Source organism: Pipra filicauda, unplaced genomic scaffold, assembly GCF_003945595.2.
Source record: "Pipra filicauda isolate LSUMZ 115617 unplaced genomic scaffold, ASM394559v2 scaffold117_size3949168_pilon, whole genome shotgun sequence".
Classification (NCBI taxonomy): Eukaryota; Metazoa; Chordata; class Aves; order Passeriformes; family Pipridae; genus Pipra; species Pipra filicauda.
The window spans coordinates 1,409,700-1,428,537 of NW_024103629.1; the positions used below are offsets into that span (position 1 = coordinate 1,409,700).

At 34.0% G+C, this 18,838-nt stretch overlaps 1 protein-coding gene across 7 annotated transcripts in view; it reads left to right on the forward strand.

Annotated features, from left to right (window-relative positions):
• Positions 1-18,838, forward strand: part of CNTN5 (contactin 5) — a 618,340-nt gene that overhangs the window by 420,164 nt on the left and 179,338 nt on the right. For all 7 annotated transcript variants that reach the window (XM_039385365.1, XM_039385366.1, XM_039385380.1 and 4 more), the window contains one exon: positions 13,806-13,901. In XM_039385365.1, the coding sequence (XP_039241299.1) occupies positions 13,806-13,901 (96 nt within the window). The remainder of the gene's footprint in view (positions 1-13,805; positions 13,902-18,838) is intronic.

Sequence of the window (18,838 nt, forward strand, 5' to 3'; positions counted from 1 at the left end):
TACTAAATATGTGTGTCGACCACTTAGGTACTGGAAGTGTACCAGGAATCTTCTCAGAATGCTAGCAAAAATTGTATGCAGTTTCTTGCCATTGATATAATTGACTAGCATAGATCCTCATTGTGAAACAGACTGGGAAAATATTCTCAAATACATGAAAATATATATATCCTTGAACACATCAGTTTTTCTTTCTCTTATTTACACAGAAACATAAAAACCAAGGACACTGTAAAGTCTGTGAATCTCCACTGAGAGTTTTCATATGTGAGATAAATAAAGGTGGACGCTTAGGATGAGGCTAGCTGAGCAATAGACACTTGCATTTAACCAAAATCTATCCAAATATTTAAACACTTTCTTCTCATTTTTTCCTTTCCTTTTCTTTCTTCTTTTTCTTTTAATGTATATTTTTTTTGTTTATTTTTCATGAAAAATGGCATAAGTTAATGATGCTGGAGATCACATTTTATATTATTTGAGAAAAAGGCAGGACAACAGCTCTTTACCAGTCATTAAGTAGTCTGCTGGAGGCAAGCAGAATTTGCATCCCCTTTATAGCCAATGTATTGGACATGCCTTCTCTACAGGCATAGTGCCATGAGCATCTGTGCCGGTTCTACTGAAACGCAGTGTCTGTAAGATTTAATAAGACTGACCAGTCACTGCTTTTGTATACAAAATGCTTCAGGAAAGGTTCACAAGTCTTCCAGAGAAATTCACTGCAGTACTATAAGACAAAATGATACTTAAGAAAAACTGTAAAGAAAAGAAAACTGGCATTTCATTTATTTTCCCAGTAATCCCAGTGACCAAAAACACAACCACTAAGTTAACTAGAAAACAATGGACTTCAATCAAAAAGTAATGACAAACTAATGAAAAAAAGATTGGTATAAATGGGTGTAGTTTTATTTTCAGTGAATGTATTCTGTTTGCTTTGCTGAAGAACTTAGCCATATTTATGTTGTATTAAGATTAATATTTTTCAAGCTAAATGTTTTGAAAGAACTGATTTCTGTTCTCTGAGGAGACCTCACTGTATTACATATTTTCCATTGTCATATTATTTTTAAATTTATCTGTTTATTTTGTCTTTGGTTTTTTGAATCTGCTGTTTGGTTGTTGGTTTGGGGTTTTTTTTAATTTTTATTTTTATAATAGTTGTTTCCAAACTTCAGAACACCAATTTTTTCTATCTCTCAGAAGCTGTTGTAGACCACATTGCATCTCCATCCTCAAGTATTTATTTCAAATCCTCATAAACAGTACTAGGCTTCTTTGACCAGTAACATATTTCTGTAGCACCACTTCATGACCCACTGAGGATTCCAGGACTGTTGGATAGAAATTGGTGTTTACTGCTTTACTTGACATATGTGTAAAGTTTTAGTTAAACAGTTTGGATATTCTTTATCATCTTGATTATATCATACCTATTCACCTATTATTTCAAGGAGTAAAAGTGCAAACAGGGGAGCAAAACTATTTATTTTTAATGTCTGTTAGAATCAACATTAAGAGTGAGAGATTTAAAACTACTTAACATGTGGAACTTAAATAATACTGCAGTGCAACCTCGTGTATTAAATAAGGTAGTTGAGATGAAACACAAGTGATAGCCTTTCACATGCAATAGATTTCACATTATTTATTTATGATAGGCATGTATATCAACAGCTGCTATTTTTGTAGTTTGGTTATAGACACTAAAATATATGAGTGTATTTAAATTTTCTAGAGTGTGCCCATAAAACTACTGATTGAAGTGCAATTCAATAGACCATGACTATGAAAAATCATTTTGAGAGTGTAAGACTTGCTTGTTTCTTCCATCACTCTCACTATTTGTACATTAGAAATTAGTTCTATGAGAAAAAAATATTGATCCTCCCTCCACTTTTAATTAGAAAACGTTTTTAACCTTTGTACATATATCCCATCATATGTATCTAATAAGTTCCTTTTCAACTCTAAGAGAACTAACAAACACTGAAATAACTTCGAAGTGTTTAAATAATGGTGGCATTTAAAAGGAGAAAAGATAGAAATACTTAAGATGCATTTGTGAGGATGAGGAGCAGGTTTATATTATAGCAATTGTCTTTTGTGCTGTCTACTTAAAATTCATACCTACCCAAAGGTATTACTCCTCTGACATTACAGATGTTTTTAGAGAGACAAATGTTTTCTTACACTCTTTATAAAGTGAACACAGTAAAGTAGTTGTATAACAAAAGTGTGTCTTCCTTATTTTGAAAGCCTTTTGCTTCCACTGAAATTAAAAGCAATAAACAGGAAATGCTAGATGTTTTTATGCATACTGATTAAATCTGCAAGTCATCTTAAGATGGGCATTTATCGCAGCATTATGGTGGTGCCAATTCCATTACCCCCTTTACTCCAGTAAGTGTCTTGCCAAGGTCTAGAAGGCAAGAATTTCTAAGTATCAATCAGGCTCATCAGACTGAGCTGGAGTTTGTCCTGAATACATACATTATTCAACAAACAGGTAGCCAGAAGATGGAGTCCAACAAATTGTAAATCAATGTAAAATCCTTTAATATATATAACTTTTAAATTTTCTAAACTGTAGAAAAATATGAAAATGAAACATATTAGGTATATATACAGGTTGTTTAACATTTGGAGCTGTCATCTTTGTCCTTCTTACAATACAGTTACTGCCACAATAAGAAAGTCTACGAGGTTAAGGGCCGAATTTGCCTTAATTTGGAAATTATTGGAAAAATACTATGCTCATATCCTAATTTCCTATGTACCTTTAAAAAACTTAGTTAGTTCACTACTATACTGACAAGAGTAAGAAACTGTTGCTTCACCTTTTACTTACAAAGGGCAAACAGAGTTATGGAAATTTATACTTGCTTTTTGTTACTTTTCTATGTGTTATGCTTCTGTATCTGAGAGGAATCCTTTACCATCTTCTACTTAGTCTTATCAGGGCACTGTAGACAAAATAATTATATTAAAAAAAGAGTATGAAGATCAATGAAATAGTAAAGTGCCTCTAAATGCACTTTATTCATTCTCATTTAAAGTCAAATGTCTACACTACAGACAGATTCAACTGATCTAATTGTTTAGATTTCCTACTTAACCTGTTGCACTACTAGGATGCAGTTCATTATGTCAAGCTGACATCTAAAATAGATCAACAGAATTAGGCCTTTGAAGTGTCTCTTTTATTGCATTGTCTTGAAAGGAAGATTAAGATAACTGGCTCAGAATGGCTCAACTGAACCCCACATTGAGACTAAAATTTAGCACAAACCATGTGCAAACCAGTATTGCTTTTGTTATAAAGTGTTAGAAGGAAAGAACTCATTCCAAGAACAATTTTAAATGTTGGTTTATTATATTCAAAATAATTTGCATAAAATTCAATTTTGAAAAAGACTTTCTTAGCATTAACATAGTACTATTACCTTTAAGTATAATCACACATGAACCTCCTCAATTACTAGTCACCCTTACTTACTCACTCTACCATTCATTTTAGATTTGCTTACATTTGATTCATATTTGGCAGACCATAGACATTTATGATAGGACTATCTGAATTAGTAAGAGTAAATATTCTAACATGATGGTTTTACTTGTGGTGAGCTTAATCTACACACCATGCTTGTATTGTTAGTTGGAAATGTATAATATCTATTAGCAATTGATTTGGATAAAACTAATGTATACTACCACTGACGTTGTTCTTCAATAATTTGCAATTACACTGATAAAAATCCCATTCATCTCCTAAGAGTAAGAAACATGTACAATGGGTTACAATTAATTAAACAAAATAATTTCTATTAAATTATATTGATAGCGTGGATACAATTTTCCCCAGGTACCATCTCCTTAAACATTAGTCCTTCAAATGACATTTCATCGATCATTATTACAGTGATAACACTGCAATAATCTGGTACCATTTTCCTACACTTTCCAACATCACTGAAAAGCCTTCACTATTTTTTCTTCTTTAGCCTTTCGAACAGTATCTCTTAGTTTGATATTATTTTTGTATAAAACATTTATGCATGATATTTATGTTAAAAGCCGTATTCCACTTTATACAAAAATTTATGCACATATTTAAATCAGTTGAGTATAACTACTGAGTTCAAGAGAACCATTTCGAGGAGTGACCTCCAACAATCACATAATGTTTATTTGTAGGATCAGTTAAACTCACTAGGAGACTGATTCAGAAGCTCAGATACTTTCTTTTAAGAAAAGGAAATGGTGGAAAAGTTTTTTTTCTTTTTCTCACTTTTAACTCCATTAGAATATTTTTTTTTAGGTTTAGGCATTTATCTCTATAAGATGTTTTCTGTAAGGTAAATTAATCTTATAACTTTTCTCTAAAGCTTTTCAGATTTGTCAACCTCTTTTTAAAAGTATGGCATCAGAACAACATATCATACTTACGTGACAGAGAAGTTTTCAAAGAACTTGATTTTCAGAGAGCAAAATCTCAGCACTTTTTGCTAAAAACAACTACAGTTCTCACTGGAGTTAGGGAAAACAAAGTATTTTTATAATGCATAGTGTTAATCATCTATAAGCCAACAGATATGAGTAATATTTTCCTCCTGAAATATTGAAGACACACACACGCAAAATTTCACCCATTATTTTTTGTTAGGAAAGCTCTTTTACTCAGTTATATCCTTTGTAAGTTAATACCTTATATGCAAGAAAAATTCTTTCCGTACACCTGAGGTTACTGATCTGTTTGTTCCAAGCCATTCAATGATCATCTGGTAATATTGCTGTAGAAACTATTGTTCTGTAACTATTAATCTGTGTATTTTGTTTCCTTTATTTTCCTTTTGATATTCATTACTATCCAATTAATTCTTTACATAAATTCATAATATTAAAATCTGAAGTGTTGTCTTCATAGTCTTCATTTCACAGTCTCTAATTATTTGATCAACTTCACTATAAAATCCAGACATTATTTTTTCAACACATTGCCCTTTTAGTTTTTCTGATTTAAATTTTCAATTCCTGCACACAACGTATTCAATACGTAAGTTGGATTCTCTTCTTGATGGCAAAAACATGTATTTAGTCTGTTCTACCAAAAGCACACTATATATTTAAAATTGCTAGACTTCTTTTAACAAGTTCCCCTCATATCCTCTTTTATGTCTGAGTCTCTCTGAATACCTCTTATAACTCCTTATGGTACCTTGCTACAAGGCCAGTTTCTAACAGGTCTGGAGAATGAATGTATTCAGGTCTCAAATCTTCTCCAGTTTGAAATTTATCTTTTTTTTTTTTTTTTTTTTAACCTTTCAGTGCTTGATTTTGCTCACACTACTCAGTGCTTGTACCCTGGAGACCAGTGCTTCCATGTGACAAAGCTTCGTCTAAATATAGCTCTCTGACACTAGTACGTGACAGAATTAGAAAATAAGTGACATAGAATTAGAATACAAAGAGAGAGCTGTGAGAAGTAAATGCCTTTATGAAAGTGTTTGAAACTGCTTTAGCCATGATCTCATGAAATTACAAAACCTTCTAAGAAGGTTTAACTTTTCTGATCTGATAAATAAATAATGTGCCATTCATTTGCCACAAATTAGATCATTAGAGGAATGTTCAGACCACTTTCACCAGACTATTAATTGATGTGCTCCAATTTACAAATTGAAAAGGTTAAAGTACAAAGACAGTAATTTATAGTTGCTCAGCTGACTTGTGACAATTTATTTATCTTCGATGATTCTTACTTGTTCAATTACATACTCATATCCTAAACTGTGATTTGCAGTGACTGGTATCATCTGGATATTAAGCAGAATAACATGCTCCAATACAAACTGCCTTATAAAAAACATTACCTAGCATTATATGTAACAACCAACTGCTACGTAGGAAATACTTTGTGTTTGTAAGGCTTTTATTTCCAGTTGAGCTACTCAGCTAAGATGAAGGTCTCCCAGATTTACTCCTTGAATGTGTCCAAACACTTAGTTATCTTGTCACAATTGACTTGTGGGTCGTACTGGGCACTACAACTCTTAGAGAAAATCAAATAAGTAATTTCTGGGAGATTATGACCTTATCCTTTTCTTTATGACAGAGTGAAAGTGAAATATGGAGGCATTTATACACATTAGTCTAGTCAAAAGTCAGCACTGTGAAATGACTTGTCTAGAGTGGAGTCAGAATTTGATATGCCCATACCTCACAGATATGGTGTCTACAAGCCTCCAGCTGTTACTATTACATGCCACTCTCCAAGCCTTAGATCTGAACAGCAGTTCTCAGATATTCTATTTGTCCTAGTTCATTCATATAACTTGATTATATGAACTGATTATACAAAATATGATGAAGTCAGGCAAAAAAAAAATAATAGCAACTGAAATATTATCAAACATCTTACGTTATCTTCAGAACAGGGACCCTGGTAGAGCAGACTTTTATTTTCTGTAGATTCTTTGTTTGTATCACTCCGGCAAGATAGCCTCAAATGCAGAAGCTGTGGATGTTGCAAAGATTTTAATTTGGGTGAGCTCAGTGCCAGCACTTCTGAACCTGGGAAAGCTTACTTCGTTTGCCACCTTTCCCTGATGAGAATAATTTAATTTCTTAATTCTTTTGTACCCTTTCTTCTGATAAATTCCAGCTTTGGCAAACTCAGATTTGGAACTTAAAAGACATAGGGAAAAAGGTTTGTAACATTTTCCTGAACATGTGGAAGAGAAGCCATTATGTTATCTTTAGGACTAGAATCCATGAACTAAAATTATTAACTATATATATAAGCAATGTTTTACTTTCTAGTATGAATTTGCTCAATGACATACAAAATAAGTTATCCTTAATGGCTTGTTCACACAGAGTGTTAAAAAAGGTTTTTTTCTCTCTGTTACCATTACAGCCTCCTGTGAACCATAAGACCTATACAGCGGTTTCCAATAAGCTATATGGAGGAGATTAGTTGCTGCTAATTTCATGTTACATCATATGATAGGAAATTGTGCTGCACTAATCATTCCATATTTAATCATGTAAAATCCTAACTGGCTGTGATCTTTATTCACTAGTTAAAGGAAGAAAAGTCACATCTAGTTGAAGAAAGTTACAACAAATGAAATGGTGTTTGCAGTGTGTCCTTGAATGTTTGGAATTAATTTAATTGAAAAAAGTGACTAAAGGAGCAATCAAGCAAACGGAAAGAAGCACTCATAAGTAGAAAGGAAAAAATTAAGAATGTTGAATTATCAGTATTATGTATACAGAATTTATACAAGTTAGTATACCACTCAGTGCCAGGAAGTTCTATGAAAAAAGTTGCAAATAGAAATATGTGTTTCCTAACATGCAGATAACGTTATGTAAAACAACATGTTTATAAAAAAAATACATTGCATATATTACTCAAGTGAAAAAATATATTTGCTCAGAAACTCTGGAAGTAGTATGATTTAGTGGCCCACTTTGGTGATTAAATGTTGTGATCTATATTTGAAAATCTTTCATTTGTAACTTAAGATTGGTTGTTTATGTCTTTGATTTTATTGTTGCTCCTGACAGATCACGAATAGAATAACAAGATGAAAACCCCTTAACTATAACATTTCGACTTGATTCTGTGTTTTGCCTTGATATTTCAGTATGCAGATGTGAAAGACAGCTGAGAAGTATACTGAATTAATTCTTGTGAGAATAGATGAAAGCTGACAGACCCAGAATGATTGTAGTTAATTAATCATAACCATCAACAACTGTTATCACAAACATCCCAGTTATCATGCAATTAACATGTTATGTTGAATCATATAGCAGCTCTATAATTTTCAACATAATCTTGTTATTTTACTCTGCCTATAAATATTTCTCCTAATTCACTTTGATCCAGTACTTCCGGATTTATGAGTGCAGAAAACCTACTGAAGTTTAGGGAGATTTTGGTACCTACAAATTCCCTTTCTTCTTCAAGGCTCTGAGAATAATTAAGCTTTACTGATGATACTGATGGTATTATTTGATGCTACTGAAAGTAGGTGTAACAAAATAAAGAATTCTCCAAAGCTCTGAATATATATAAGACTCCTGTGGTACCCTTCACAGACAGATTAGATTCTATAAAAAATGAGTAGCTAATCAAGACAAAACAGTGGAAGAAGCATATCAATTTATAATTTATAAAAATCTGTATAGCATCACAAGTAGTGAATATTTTAATTGAAATGTAGTATTCCTTTTTAACAAGTATGGCATATTAAATAAAGGAAAAAAATCTATAATTTGTCTTTTATTTTTCTAATTAATAATAATAAATATAAATCATCTAATTTGCAAAGGAAATTAAAAAGAAAGAATTATTATACTAGATTTCACACAAGATTCTATAAATCAATTTAGGAAATAGTTATATATATTTCCTCACCAGATGTTATGGTTTAACCCCAAGCAGCACACAGATAAGTACCACACAGATACTCACTCACTGTCCCACCCCCCACACCATGAGACTGGGAAGAGAATCAGAATAAGGTAAAAACCATGGGTCGAGATAACAGTTTAACAATTGAAATAAAGTAAAATAAAATAATAATAATAAGAAGAATAGCAAGAATAATACTTTTGATAATAACAATAGTAATGCTAACTGTAAGTAAAAGGGAGAAAACAGGAAAAGAGAGAAAAATAAAACCCAAGAGAAACAAGTGATGCAAAATACAATTGCCCACCACCCACTAACCAATGCCCAGCCCATTCCCCCAGTGGTGATCGGTGCCTCCTGGCCAACTCCCCTCAGATTTTTTCTGAGAAAAAAATATCTTGTAGTATCTGAGAATGATTCTGGAAGATGTTGATCTAAATATAAGAAAGTACAATATCTTGTGACATCTCAAGCTTTTACATTTTCTGAGAGGAGTCCTAAAGCATTCTCCTGTGCTCATCATCATCTGACAGCACTCCCTGAAAACATCTGTATAACCAGTTCCTTTGCTTAAAACTCTTCAGTGGCTCTGCAGATATACAGAGACACAGGGTGGCTGTTGTGCAAGCTTGAAATACATAATTTCTTCTCTATACTTGTTCTATTTCTGTTTTTGCATAATAACTTCTTTGAGAAAAAAAATGACCTTTTTCAGATTGTGTCAGACTGATGATCCCTGTAGGATTCAAAAGCTGTCTGGTAATAAATAATAACAGCAACAATGATAATAAGCATGATACTTGCTAAAATATTTGAATCTTGCCCTTGTTTTATCACCTAAAAGTCATATGGTAATGTGATTTTTGAAAATTCACGATATATGCATTTCCCATTATCAATGGTGAGATGATGATTCTGTCATGGTAGAAACCTTTTTGTCTGAGTTACCTTTCACACTTTTTCTAGTTAATGTTTTCAATGTTAAAAGTTATTCTTAGGTCCAATGAGTGACTCTAATAATATAACTGCACCTACTTAATCTGGTATTCCTAGAAAATAGGTGTATGCCAATTCAACATGATCTATTAATTTATTTGGACACTTGCTTATCCTGTGAGTATTGTATTTAATTCATCCAATGTAAAAGTTCCCTATGCAATCACTCATGACGTCTTTTCAATACCTACCTTTTGTCCTTCCATAACTTGTGTTTGTTGGCTATTAAACAGAACATGTGTATTTTCCATTGTTTAGAGTGTACAGTCAAACCATGTTTTTGATTTAGGCTATAATGGGATTTTGAGAAACATTTTTTAATGGAATGCTTTTCCCTGTAAATCTAACCTTTTTTAAACAGCTACAATTCCTGTTCAAGGTCTATTTCTTAGTCCTGGCTTTCAAATACAAGGAGAGGAAGGGTACCCTCTCTTAGTGACAATGCAATAAATAAGTTTGTCCTTGGCATGACAGAAGAATCTTACCTTGTGTAGAGCTATTTTTACCTTATTGGAAAGAATATTGCCTGGTTTATACTTAACTTTAGGTATCTTCAGGATATGTCTTTAAACATTTTAATACATATCATATTATGTCCATTTTAAACTCCATAATAAATTTGCATATAAAATAGTTTAAACTCACAGAACTGAACTGGCAGAGGACAATATTCTGGACCAATCTAATTTCTGCTTTAAAAGTAAATTGACAATGAAGTACAGAGCCTTCCACAGCTTCCATACCAGGTTTACCAGGTTTCCATACCAGGCTTACCGTTACCAAGCCGTAATTGCCTACAATAAAAACAAGGTCTGATTTTCACCCTTAATTTGATCCTAATTTCATAGCAATCATCAATGGACTGTTGTCTGGGTCACAAAAACCTGCCACATCCCTGTTGCCCCCATTAGCTGTAGCTAACTGATGAACACAGTGAATGAATGATCCTTCCTCTGCACACCTAAAACGCAAACTACAGTGAAGGTGAATTGGAAGGCTATTAAGTGATAACAACTGCTCCAACTTTTGTACAAGTCCTTCTGTCAATGGAAGAACATTTCTCCTTTTACTCAGATGTTCATTTTGCTAGACCTGCAAAGCTTTTCAGTTGCTTTGACTGCTTTAAGATTTTTCCCGTTTATTTCCTGTTACTCCCTTCACTTTCTGCAGAAGTGTTTTCTTTTCTCTTGAGCCTTATTTAAACTGATACTCTTGTGGTGGTGTCATTCTTCCACAATGCCCATCAATACATATGTACATGTGCTGAGAGAAACCCACTTTTCAGCTCCTTTCCCAAGAATGGGAATAGCCACTGCAGAGACACCCACACTACCCGTCAGCTGCTTTGGATAAGAGATCTGGATGGTTTTCCCAAGTTTATAACTTCTCTCTAAGATTGAGCTAATTATACCTGCAGTGTAAATAGGATATCCAGAACGGATTGCACCAAATCCATTGGATTTAATGTCTGGCATCTTCACTAGCTCTGGAATTTCTCTTCTATTTCCCTTTCACAGTGAAGACCACTCTTGTGTCACAGGTTGTACTCTAGTGACACCATATAAAATTTTTGAATTGAATATTTTTTTTCAGCAGTAAAGACAATTGTGCTACTCCTGCCACACAATCCATCTAAATGTCCTTTGTATGTTTTGCATATATATTGTTAATAATGAGTTACATTTGGCATGGTGACTGACACTTAGCTACATATTTTCAAAATGTTTCTCGTGTTAAAGAGTATAGAAGTTATGTAGCTAAAACCCAGGAACTGCTTTGAAAATGAGAGTAGGTGTTATCATGTTTGCTGCTAGCATTGAGATAAGAGGAAATTAATCTTTCAGGGCAGAAGATGAATACCTAGGGAGCACAGGAAGGCATTTTCTTATCAATCAGCTATATGCATCATAAGATGATAAAGGACAGATTCATTCTGTGTGGGGCTATCTGACATGTAACATGTGTTACAGGTTTATACTGCAGCAATAATACTGAACCAATGGCCAGCTCTGCTGTGTGAGAGGTTACAGTTCCCACCTCTAAAGCTGGATTCTGTTCATCCTTTCTTTTATTATCTACCTCCTTAGAGTTTTAAAGTAAAATGATAGGGTTTTGTATAAATTTTTAGTAGCTGTTTTTATTTTTTTTTTTCAATGGGGATAGATATAAAATGGCTAGGATTTACAAAAAATTAATTAAATTTTCCTTTAATTTGATTTTTCCGTAAGTCCATTTAGACTTATTATTTTAATGTGGAGGAACTGCAAGCATGATCCTTCACCTTTCCTTCCTTTTAAGCTTTCCTACATTTATTTACTTTGCAGCTAAATCCCTTCTTTTGTACCTGTTAATCTTTTTTCTACTGTATGCTAACAAGAAATCCAATTCAGAACTGACAGATAGCCAAAAAGAGCTGAAAATCAAAGCACTTTGTTACTGTCCTCCTTTAGACTGAAACTAATTGATTTGAACAAATAGAAACTTGAGTCACATGTAGTACTTTTATTTTTAATTTTCATTCGGTGAAAAAAAACTATATTTGTCCATCACTGTGCATTTTCAAAGCAGGAAATGAAAAAAAAATATCTTGGTGTTGCTATAGCTAATTGAAAAATAACATTGAATCACCTGAGGACTTGATTAAGAAAGGTTTTCATTGCAAGGTGTTCTCCCATCCAAACCAATTATATGTATGCAGGGATACACCAGCCCACTATTTTCTAAACATAAAATAATAATAATTACTTTTCTGCAGAATATACTATCAAGTAACGTGCATTAGGAGACATTTTTAAGTGATATTACACCAGCATGTATTATAACTCATGGTGTACTTATTTAAAAATGCAATAATTTTTTAAAATTTTAATTATCTGTCTATTAGCAACATTTTGCAATATATTTTTAATGTAGCCCTATTATTTGTTAAAATTGTACCGGATCCCACCTACCTTTTCTCTATTCAAACATGGTATCTATCATTGAAATCAAAGCACTGACTCATTTTGGCCAAAGACAGCACAAATTTAGATACATTTAAATTTTAGACTTCTACCTGAGCCCAAGTCATCTGTAAGAAATGTGAAAAAGCATTTGGACAGTGTCTTTATACTTAAAAATGTACACCTAGTCCCCATTATGAAATTTATTAAAAATCAACTTATATTACTTTTAAAAATCATTAAACTTCGATTATATGCGCTACTGGGCATGGAGCAAGATGTGGAGTTTCAGCATCTGACAGAGAACTGCCAACTGAGCGCAGTTAAGACAGCGATAATTCTGCTCCACCTGTTGAAACTCTTTGGTACTGTCTGGTTCATCCCAGAACTCAGGGCTGTAAGCAGAAATTAAGAGGTATGGCTACAAGTCATTGAATGTCGATGAGATGTTCCCACTGGTCCCATTGTTTCACACTTCAGATCCTCATTTAGTGCTTGCTGAAGCTTCTGTGTCCTTTTCAAAGATATCTTTGGTGCCTTTGTTGCTGGTCTCTTCACCTTGATCCACGTCAGATAGAAATGTCTCTAGAAAATCTGAGTGAAGAGAGGCTTTAAACACCATCACGGGAACTGAGGAATGGGTGAAGCACCAGTCTGGTGGCAGAACTGAGCTGCCACATAACTTCTGCTACAAATAAGCATGCTATAGCAAATGTGAATCTGAGTCTAGTGTTCTCTGTGGTAAATGGAATAATAAGATCTTCTGGTTGAGAGGCTTTAAATAAATACAATGAACTGCTTATAGCAGTGCCCTTCAGCCTCATTCAAAAATTTTTGTTCCAGAAGTGAAATATTTCTTATTACCCTGCTGGACAGAAAGTTTTGGAGGGAAAATATGTTTACACACAACTGGATTGTGCTTATAACACCAGAGAAATCAGAAGGAAAGTATTTAAAAGAGTAAACTTGCTCTAGAGCAGATTTGGGTTTAGAACCAATGTGCTGATGATTTTCCCTTCTTGTCATCACAATGTGCAATGTGCAGCTGATGCCTGCAACGTCATCAGTCTGGATTTTAGCCAAGGCATTCTCTCCATTGTATTTCTTTTCTCATTTCTACTGAGGGAAAAAAACAAGCATGATATGGTAAAAAGAGATAAAATCACTATTAAATGTTTTTGTAAATGCCATATATATATTGTCTGCTGTTTTTCCTTTGATAGTGTATCCAAGTCCACTAAAAAGAGTAATAAGGTGCTGATGAAACACGGAATTTTTTGTAATGGAAATAGATTTATTTTTCAGGCCATCGTATTATAGATTAAGGTATGAAAAAAGGAACAGTCAGCTTTATGAGAGGAAATAAAATTTTAGTCAAAGTAGCCACAAAATTTAAAATCTTTGGTATGTAACTAAATGCTCTGTTCTTTTCATAGATCTGGGAAATTTTAGTGGTCGGACAAGAAGTGCTGTCTCTGTACGTGAAGGTCAAGGAGTTGTTCTAATGTGCTCCCCTCCACTTCATTCTCCAGGTATAGTAGGCTGAAGCCTGTATGCACGCTGGTCCTTTACATTTTGCTCATTATTGAATTACTTCTTTTAGAATTTAGAAACCTTCAGAAATTGCTCCAAATGCTAGTGTCCTGATACTTTTGCTGAATACAAATTGTCTTTTTTTTAAGTAGTACAGCCATGATTTTGGTTGCTCTTCTTTTTGCCTGTATAGCTCTATATTTGCATGTCATATAACACGTGGAGACATGATGCTTGTTTTTCAGTAGATGCAGTACAGCCTATCCTTTTTCTCTCTGGGAAATGAGGCCTGTACAGAGGGGATTTTTCTACCTCCAAATTTGAGACCTGGAAAAAAGTCACAGAGCAGATGGAAGAGCTTCAGAAAATAAAATCTCCTCTAAGTTTCTGTTCAGAGAAATGTGTTCAGTTTCTATTTATATTGCAATGATTGTTATTACTGTACTACAGTTATCAATGCCATCTCTCTGCTTTTCTCTCTTCTGAGTAGATTCTCTTGTTGTTGTTGCCTCTATAGTCTCTTTCTGAGTTTGACACTACGGTCTATGTGATAAAATTGAGCACATGATGTTAAGGCTTCATCATGATAAGTAAACTGAGAGAGAAAGACAGAAAAAGAGACGGTTTCAATACAGCTGAATTTGATTTCCCCAAACAGAGAGTATAAAGATAGATGAACATCAACAGTGAGTGAAGTTGTCATGCACCTTTTAAGAGCTTCCACAAAATGCACCTTACATATCATCAAAATATTTAGATTATTTTTTCCCTGAAATTATGCTTCTGAACTTTTATTTAGTCAGATTCTAACACAGTGTTCTACTTTTACACAGACATTACCTTTGATGGTGAAAAACTAGTATCTTTCATTTTCATCAGTGGGCCAGCAAAAGCCCTACAGTGGAAAATACTGTGCTCACAAACAGCATTCAACTGCTTTAGTTTATATTGTTTGAGCACCAGTAGGCTATGCCAGCAGAAAAATGACTCCAGAAAAATATTTGTATTCTCTGTTGTCATAATTTTTTCACCATAACTAGGCCAGGTAAGGTTCTGCAACGTGACAGAGTAATCTCTGAAAGCTGAAAAATTACATTGATATGCAGAGTAAACATAAAATCATATGAATGGGAAGGGGACTTGGCCTCTCTTTCTTTTGTTTATTATGTAATGCATGTAACACATTTTTTCAACAAAAGGGTTGTCAATGGGTGGAACAGTCTGCTGAGGGAAGTGGTGAAGTCATCATCCCTGGAGGTATTTAAAACATGTGAAGACATGGCTCTTAAGGACATGGTTTACTGATGGACTTGACAGTGCTGGGTTAATGGTTGACTCAATGATCTTAGAGGTCTTTTCCAACTTAAATGACTCTATGATTCTATCACATGCAATTTCCTTCTAACTCCTTACTTATGAAGTACTGGGGAGCTGTAGGTCCTTGTGGTACTGCAGTGGGACTGCAAGTGGTATTAGTACCATAGCTGAAGTCTCCTGGAAAAGGGGAGAGCTACCTCCATGGGCCTGGTAATGTTTCAGCAATAAATCATTCCACAGAGCTCTGACAATAAGGTACAAGACATTAATGATAATTGCCCACCACATTAGAGTCCATTTGTAAAAAATAATTCTGGACAAAAGGTGAACTTTCAGGGAGAGTGTGTAAATTCAGTTCTGAAATTAATCAGCAAATATGTAATTAATTTCCATGTAAAAAGATCTTTTGCAGAGCAGAGGTATTTCAAGGATTTGTGTGCAGGAACATCTGAAGTATTTTTTTTTTTTTTAAGCATTCAGTTTCTGAGTACTCCATTTTAGTTTTTGTGTCTGGTTTACAAAGATGGTATTATGTTCTAAATAGTTCTTAGAAATTTTGACCCTTAAAATCACCTGAAAGGTAAACTTTTAAGTGAATACTAAGCTATTGTAGTGGATATATCTAAGCTAAATATTATTTAAAGCATGTTTACAATGTGTGAACAACTAAAATTAACAAGACCATGAGTTAAGGGAGTGTTTTGGATGACAGAGAATTTTTTCTGCATGAACACTGGACACTTTGCTATATTGATTTATTCACATTGATCAGCACCTTTAGAAATAATTTTCACTTACTTATCACAGGAGATAAATCCATGATACAATATCAAGTCTAATAATTCTCCACACCCTTGTAAGTAATTTGTCCTTCAACAGAATCCCGTTCCTCAATCTCTACAATCAATAACTACATATGCACTTGCCTAAGAATTTCAAGATTGAGCCCTTTTAGAAAATGACATTATGATTGTGGGAAAACAAAGATGACTTAGTGAAAGAACACTGTATTAAAAGAGATATGGATTTTAACATGTTTTCAAAAAGGAGATAAAGTAAATAATTCTGATGAAATACTACTTACATTCCATTCTTACAGAATACAGTTCTTGAAAAGCCAGAAAGCCTTTACAAAGCACCACTGACTGAAAAAATACTACACTAATATCTTTTGACAAGAATTTAATCAGAAAACAATTTTCATATATATATCAACTTGATTTTTGTTTATTTATTCTGTGAAATGTTATCAAGAGGTAATGCATTAAACAAACAAACACAGGCAAAGTTGTGATATATATAGATTATTCATGTAGGCTTTCATTACATTGTTGTCCAAATATTTTACAGGGAAAAAAAGAGGGAATGGAGGGTGGTAAGCATACTTATAATAGATTCTGCATATTTGCAGTGGAGGTTCAGATAACAGAATTATCTCTTGAGTATAATAAATGAGCTTTTTAAGTTATTTTCATCTGTGCTGAGAAATAGCTAAACAGCAAAATGAGGCAGTATTTGGAGAGAGACTCCAAGATTAGCCCCTCTTTCAGAATGATGAAGGAAAATACATTCAATGAAAAGGTTTCTGTGTTGATTCCTTAAGGCAAACAGTCACCAGCAGATTCTCACCTTCTGCTTTTTCTGGACCATTACTCCAAAAAAATGCTGCCTCTACCTGCATTGGGAATCCTATATCATTTGGATGTGTCTACTCCAGAAGCTTTCACACTGTCTTTGTTGTAAATCCTTAACTTGTCCCTTGTGAAATATTAAATGTGGACAACTTGATCATTCATAAACATAACACTGTCTTTTTTTTTTCTTCCTTAAACATAATATTTGATTCTTCCCAATTAGTTTTTTTTCTCTAAGATGGAATTCCTAGACAGTTAACTCTTAGGTGTCCTTGCCAAGTAAGAGGTTCATTAATTACCAACTGCTTAAATAACAAGCTTTGTTTGATGTTTCAAATTTAAAAGACCTCCAGTGTTTTCTTTCCATAAACAGGATTATGGTTTTTCATTGTGTTATTCTAAAGGATGTAAATATAGGGTTTTATTCAGTCATTTAATCATTTTAATTACAAGGTTTACCATAGCGAGATTAAAAATGAATGGAAGTCTTCATCCAGATTTACATGTTTCCCTCAGAATTAATACTTTCAGCTGAGCTTTTTAAGGCTTTTATTCAAGGCTTTCAGCATGAGCCTAACGGAGAACGACAACTCCCATTGTTAGAATGAGAACAGCTCTGATGCACGCAGGGAAAGGCAGATGTGTACTCCATCCTGCCTCAAAGGGATGCTGCCCTCTGGAGGCAACACTGCTACATAATCTTTCCATAGCATGTAACATCTGTACAGATGTTAAACTATAACTTTTTTTCTCTCTTTCTAAAAGACAAAGCTGATCTTACCCAGTTTGGAAACTGTGCTGTAAACTGCATCTTTTATGCCTCTTCTTTAGTGTTGCAAAACTGCACTTTTTATGAGAAATGTTTCACCAAAGATGATTAATGCCAGTGCCATGAGGATTACAGTCCTTCCTATGCATGTCTGGGAAGACATCCATGGTTTGGATGTCTGCACAGTTGCTGCTAAACTTGTAAGCTACTAAAACAAAACTCTTTCTACCAAGGTCCAGGAGTTTTTGTCCTGTTCTTCTGTTACCTACACAGCTGTCCTAGTCCTCATACTAACTGGAGAAACTCACACCAAATAATGTTTTTTTTAAGTTGTTCTGAGCTCCTATTTGTGTGTACTTCAGACATACACAGAAAACCACTTTGAAAGCAAACACAAACCAATCACTTCTCCAATCACTTCTCCCTGCTCAGGGTCTGCAAAATGAATCTGCATTTGCATTAAAATTGCAACATTGGGCTGCAGCTTCACTACTAGTAGGAAACCAAGTCCAACTGAAGTGCAATAGCTCTCTAGTTATAACTCCCCTTGTTAGAACCATACTGCACAAATTATACATAGAAATAACAAGACAGGCTCTAAATTACCTCATTCAGGTACAGAATTGTTAGTAGGCTTCTCCAGGTAAATTAGTTATGATAACAAGATTGTTATATGTGGGCTGGACTGCTCTCAGAATGCTCATTAGCTTGTTTACAGGCAATTGGCTCAGGTATCTGGATGCAGGACATAGCAAATTCTATTCTGAAGGTGTCCCTGCACCCTCTGGCTCTCCATTTACTAAACGGATTTTGAGAATGCAATTCATAAATGTCTGTCTATATGTAGATGAAGGTCACAAGGTTATTATACAGTTGTGGATTCAGTTCCAGGATTCAGACACCTAACAGCAGCATTTCAGTGCACAGCATTGGAGCATTCTGCTCTTTATCTGCATCTAGAGTTTATCAGTTTCTTCAAAATCATAGGAAACCTTCATTATCTTAAATTTCTAAATCTCCAGCTCTCTCTAGACATGAGTGGATGATATTTCATCATATTAAGCTGTCGCTACAGGTGAGATTTCTTCCTGACCGTGATTTGTGGTGTCAATATAGGACTGCATTATGTATTGATGTATTAAACAGTAAAGTAACATCAAGGGGTTTTTTTATCATACGTTCTTTCAAATCTGACTTTTCAAATCAGCTTTAGCAT